Genomic DNA, 6,000 nt, shown 5'->3' on the forward strand with positions numbered 1-6,000 from the left:
CTTTAACGGAAGCTTCCTACCAAAGCAAAACAATTTAACACCAGACAACTGCAATTTTACACTAAAAAAATACTTTTCCAACATAGAAAAATGAAAACAGTGTGGCGGGATCAGGAGTGATTTCTATTGGCCTTAAAAATTATCTTTCTTCAATGTTATAATGTTGTTTGTGCAATAATTAAAATTGGGGTTAAAGAATAACTTACCCTTCGGTCAGCTGCTACAAGTCTAAATTCCCGTAACAACTTGCCAAAAAAGGATCTTTGTGGTTTTCGAAAGAGATGAATTGTCCCCTTTCAAACAAACATATACAAATCAGCATTTAAGTATTTAATCGTCTTCAGAGTTACCATGATATGATATAGTGGTTCCTATGATATGGTATGAGATAGTGGTAATAATAACCAATATTTATTAAGTACTCAATATACACCAAGCACTTATTCTAGACACTTTATGTGTATTTATAGATTTAATATTCACAATAAACCTATGTGGTGGAGACAACTTTTAGTAAGTCATCCAAAGTCACAGAGTTAGTAAATGGCCGAGCAGAAATTCAAACCCAGGCTTTTTAGCTCCAGACCATACTCTTTATTTTTAAATGGATAAGGCAACTTGAACCAAAAAAGAAATAGTTTGCCAAATAGCTCTACTGGAAATTTCTACTGAAAATTCACCTAATTAAAGCTATATATGTGGTTGTGCTTGGGGCTCATGCCTGTAATCCTAGCACTTTGGGAGGCCAAGGCAGAGGGATAACTTGAGGCCAGGAGTTTGAGACCAGCCTGGCCAACATGGCAAAACCCTGTCTCTACTAAAAATATAAAAATTAGCTGGGTGTGGTGGTGCGCACCTACAATACCAGCTACTCAGGAGGCTGAGGTGTGAGAATCTCTTGAGCCTGCGAGGTGGAGTTTGCAGTGAGCCAAGATTGTGCCACTGCATTCTAACCTGGGTGACAGAGTGAGACTCTGTCTCAAAAAGAAAGAAGGTTCAGGCAACTATTATAGTAAAACCCCTGAGATTCTCTTGGGCATTCAGTCAAAGTATCTGACATCCTGGCTAGTCTCCCTGGCCCCTGCTAGTATACAGTTTGGGGATAGTAAAGACAGGGCTCACCAATGAGAGAGGAGACCAAGTGGCAACTAGAGGGGATTAACCACCCAAGTTTAGGAAATCATATGGGAAAGCCTTAGCAAAACGGAGAGTTCGAACACATATGAGAAATTAACTTATGAGAAAAGCAGTATCCAATATCAGGGGGAGAAAATATAAGCCAGTCAATAAATGGTATTTTGATCAAGGTAATGTTTCACCCTTACCATACTCCTTACTCTATTATTATTTTTAAAAATAAAATACAGAATTATAGAGTACTTGACTGAAGAAAGTCTAGTTGTATTATTTTATAATCTGGGAGTTGGGGGAAGCCTTTCTTAATAGGACATAAAACCCAAGAAGCTCTAAAGGAAAAAAATTGGTTGATTTTACTATATAATTTCATGGGCGAATGTAATACCCTAAAGGGGGAAAAAAGCTTTAAGAAGGTCAAACTGAAAAAAAAATTGTAATTCACAACAGACAATAGGCCAATCTTCTCTATACACAACGAGCTTCCACAAACTATTTTTAAAAAGATGAATAACCCAGTTTTAAAAGTTACACATTTATAAAGCTGGCCAAATCAATACCTGCTCATTATTCACATTTGCTTTTGCAACTTGGTATTGTTAATGTGAAATCATGATTTCTGTTGATACTTAAAAAATAAAAATGGTATGCCTCTCCCTATACACAGTCACATCCATGTCTTGAACCTCAGTTCCAGCTGCTTTTGAGGTCAGTCTGATTTTACTACACGGCAAACAGGATATTCACTCTATTGCAGCCCCATCCTGCGGGGAAGGAGTAGCTGGGACTACAGGTGCCCGCCACCACGCCCGGCTAATTTTTTTTTGTATCTTTAGTAGAGACGGGGTTTCACCATGTTAGCCAGGATGGTCTTGATCTCCTGACCTCGTGATCCGCCCGCCTTGGCCTCCCAAAGTGCTGGGATTACAGGTGTGAGCCACTGCGCCCAGCCAATAAATATACATATTTTTTTCTTGGCTGGCCATAGTGGCTCATGCCTGTAATTCCACCACTTTGGGTGGCTGAGTCAGGAGGATCACTTGAGCCCAGGAGTTCAAGACCAGCCTAGGAAATATACTAAGACCCTATCTCTACAAAAAAATTGAAAAGAAAAAATTAGCTGGGCATGGTGGTACATGCCTGTAGTCCCAGCTACTCAGGACACCAAGGTGGAAGGATAGCGTGAGCCCGGGAAGTCAAGTGGTGAGCCAGGACCACACTTTACTCCAGCCTGGGTGACAGAGCAAGACCCCATCTCAAAATAAATAAATAAATAAATAAATAAATGTACATATGTATAAATATTGTATATGCATATGTACATATGTATATATATTCTTTGCTTAAAGAATTACGTGTGAGTTATTTTGGTTCCAAAGATTTAAAAAGTTCTCCTTAATACTGTTATTTTGGACATCTTCTGTTTAACCCTAGCCAACTTTAAGTTTCACCCTAGCCAACTTTAAGTTTCAGGTTAAGAGAATCAACAAGGTTTCTAAGAGGCAGAAGGCCACTTCTGATGCCATCCTGACAATGAAAATAAAACAAATATCCTAATGTCATATCACTCTTCCCAAAATTATATTGGCTCTCCAATGCTATCAGAATAAACTCCAAATTTTACAACCTGAATTTCCAGGTTTTCAATGACTTAGCCTGTTTCTTTCCAGTCTTATCTCTTACTCCAGATAGAAACCCTCAACTTCAGTTAAACTGGTCTACTCTTTTGTCTCATAACCACTCTTGCGTGAAAAGGCCACATCTGTCTAACCCAAGCTCTTATTCATATAATGACAAACAAGTATTAGATTAAGAGTATTACAGTGGGGCACAAAGTACTTAGTTTCATGTTTGACTTCTTAAATGAAGTCTTCCTAGATCATTCCAAACTATAGTGCTTTTTATGCCACTTATTTTGCATTAACCAAAGTAAAGCCTTCAACTTGTTACATTGCTTTGTAATTTTTTAGTAACTTCACTAATGACAAGGGCTATTTTTCTTTATATTTTGTTTTTATATACTTTTATTTTTAATATCATATATTTATATTATTTATATTTTCTAAGAAAGCACTGTTTTCACACAGCATGTTGATAAACACGAAACCTTTTTCTCAATATTTTATTTTAAAATATTTATTTTAAAAAATAAACCTTAAATACTGTTTCCCTGCATGACTAATACTAATGTTTCAAGCATAAAGATATAGTGCCATAGGTTTTCAGTGCTTTATAAAACAGACGTTTTATTTGTATTTTTCTTTATATTTTCTAAGAAAGTACTGTTTTCACATAGCATGTTCTTAATAAACACAAAATCTTTTCTCAATATCCTTTAAAATAAACCTTAAATACTGTTTCCCTGCATGACTAATACTAATGTTTCAAGCATAAAGATACAGTGCCATAGGTTTTCAGTGTCTTATAAAACAGATGTTTATTGAAAACTTCCTCTGGGCCAGGCACTGTACAAAGCTCTGGGAATACTAGAGTGAAACACATAGGTCCTGCTCTCAATGAGCTTACAGTCTAAAAAGTGAGAAAGACAAATAAATATACAACTTTAACATTGTCTGTAAGGATTACAGATGTTACTGGTAAAAAGCACAAGATTCAAGTTTTACTTTCTTAAATTAGGGCTGTGAGTTAATGAAGGTGTATAATCTGAAAGACCTCTGAATTTTAAGTTTCTTATCCCTTTATCTTCAACTCCCTTCAAATCATCAGTATTATAGGCAAGTTGTTTCTATTGTATGTATTCGTTTAGTGCAGCTTTACGTAACAAAACTGGTGTGTGTGTCTAAGTGTGTGTGTATAAAAGCACAAGGTACCACCAGAGCAGGAAACTGGAACATGGGGGAAAGGCTCATGAAAAATAATTAAGGATATATAAGGGTTATTCTGATAAGGACAGCCGGTAGAGGACAGAGAACAAATCTGGGGATGGAAGAGCATATGCAATTTAGGTACAAAGGCTCAATTCATACAGCATGATTTGCAAGCTATTCACTGTGGCTGAAATACGGATGTTGCATACATGTATGCATTAAAAAAAAAAAAAAAAAAAAAAAAAAAAAAAAAAAAACAGAGGCTGTGGCCGGGCACGGTGGCTCACGCCTGTAATCCCAGAACTTTGGGAGGCAGAGGCGGGAGGATCACCTGAGGTCAGGAGTTCACGACCAGCCTGACCAACATGGAGAAACCCCGTCTCTACTAAAAATACAAAATTAGCCAGGCGTGGTGGCACATTCCTGTAATCCCAGCTGCTGGGGAAGGTGAGGCAGGAGAATCGCTTGAACCCGGGGGGCGGAAGTTGTGGTGAGCCGGGATCAAGCTATTGCACTCCAGCCTGGGCAACAAGAGCGGAACTCCCTCTCAAAAACAACAACAACAACAAAAAAAAGAGGCTGTAAAAGTAAGAAGTTTGATAATGGGTGGCTTTGTATGCCATGCTAAACAGGACTTTATCTTGAGTGCTACAGAAAAAAAAAAAAGAAAATTTGAGTAAGGGAGTGATGTGGTCAAATTTTAGAACTATAACTCTGGCTACAGGCTTCACAATGGTGAATGTTTTGAAGAGCGTAACTGAAGGCTATTTGATCATTAGCCAAAAAGGGTAAACTTTTACCCACTTTCTGTGTGCAAAAGGATTACAGAAAATTTACAAAACATAAAGTGTGTGAATAAGGCATTTTCCCGACCATATCCACTTAAGTAAAAAACTTAGTACAGTGACAAAAGCTTAGGCACAGAAATGTGGTCTCTTTCTCATACGTAGGCTATCAATAAGTACTCCATAAATTTTTCTAATAAAAGGCACACACCACTTGGACACTTGAAATCCCAACCAACTGCTTAAAGTTCAGAGCTATATATTTGAGCTCTAAAGGCAAAGAATGACTAATTCTAACAAATTTGAGAGAAAACACCATATCCAAACAACCATAACGTCTACTGGGTCTTCCATTAGTTTCCACAAATGCAGAAATAAAGCAGCAATAAGACGTCCTACCAACACCTTGACTTTCTGTAGTTACTGCGCTTATCAAACTTGTTGCCGTAATCAGGCTACTTAATATTTAGTAAAGCCAAGTTGCAGAGTGAGGCATCTGCCTTAAAACCCTATTACTAACCTTTTTTCTTCCGCTGGCGTTATCGCCACTGCTCTAAGAATCACTATTACAGTTGTTGCTGTGGACTTGTTTTCAGATCTTTTGTTGGTGGTCTAGTTGTTGACGCTGGCAAAGACTTTTATTACATTAAAGAAATCTCGGCAGAGGGAAGTCAGAAACTCGCCAGGAGCTGAAAGCTCGGCCTGCAGCGGGGCCTGGATCGTGAGCGCCTGCGGAACAGGTGAGGGACCGAAAGGGACCAGAACTCTGAGGGGAACATTTTGGGAGACAGCCGCTCCTGCCACGGGGCCCGACTTCAACTCCAATGACCCCTCCTCTGGGTGGCTGAGGGATTTCAAGGCCGCTTGTGGACCAAATAAGATAAACCGAATCAGCTACAGCCGAAACCCTCAACCCAACAGCCAACTCACCATGATAAAGAGCGGCACAGCTCCCGCCGGAAGCCGTTCTGGGTGCTCGAGTTTTCCCAGAACGGAAGAGGTGGGGCACCAGTGGGCGATTGGCTGTGAGGAAAGCGAAGGAGGAAGTGCGTGCTCTGGCCTCCGGGTTCCGCCCCCTTCCCGGCTGTCCCTGCACTCCCTGGCGGTAGGCGGCTAGAGCGGCTCCCTCTGAGCTCTCCGAGGGGATTGGTCGGGACCTAAAGCGTTGAGGCTAAGGGGAAGGCAAGGAGCAACGAGTATTTCGTTATGTTAGAAAAATTTCGTTGAGTGGTGAAGCGCTTTTACCTGTGTTG

General features: G+C 39.6%; 1 protein-coding gene across 4 annotated transcripts in view; it reads right to left on the bottom strand.

The window, feature by feature from the left end:
- SLC30A6 (solute carrier family 30 member 6) overlaps nt 1-5,739 on the bottom strand; it is a 55,362-nt gene extending 49,623 nt beyond the window's left edge. The window contains exons 1-2 of one of the 4 annotated variants that reach the window (XM_003262713.4): nt 5,678-5,739; nt 207-293 (exon numbers count right to left, since the gene is read on the bottom strand). In XM_003262713.4, coding sequence (XP_003262761.1) covers nt 207-293; nt 5,678-5,680 — 90 coding nt within the window. In that variant the 5' untranslated portion in view covers nt 5,681-5,739. Of the gene's footprint in view, nt 1-206; nt 294-5,267; nt 5,508-5,677 lie in introns of those variants that run through there. The other 3 variants (XM_030799846.1, XM_030799847.1, XM_030799845.1) reach the window with 3 other exon arrangements.
- Between the last annotated feature and the right edge of the window lie 261 nt (nt 5,740-6,000).

The sequence above is a fragment of the Nomascus leucogenys genome, chromosome 19, assembly GCF_006542625.1.
Source record: "Nomascus leucogenys isolate Asia chromosome 19, Asia_NLE_v1, whole genome shotgun sequence".
Taxonomy (NCBI): domain Eukaryota; kingdom Metazoa; phylum Chordata; class Mammalia; order Primates; family Hylobatidae; genus Nomascus; species Nomascus leucogenys.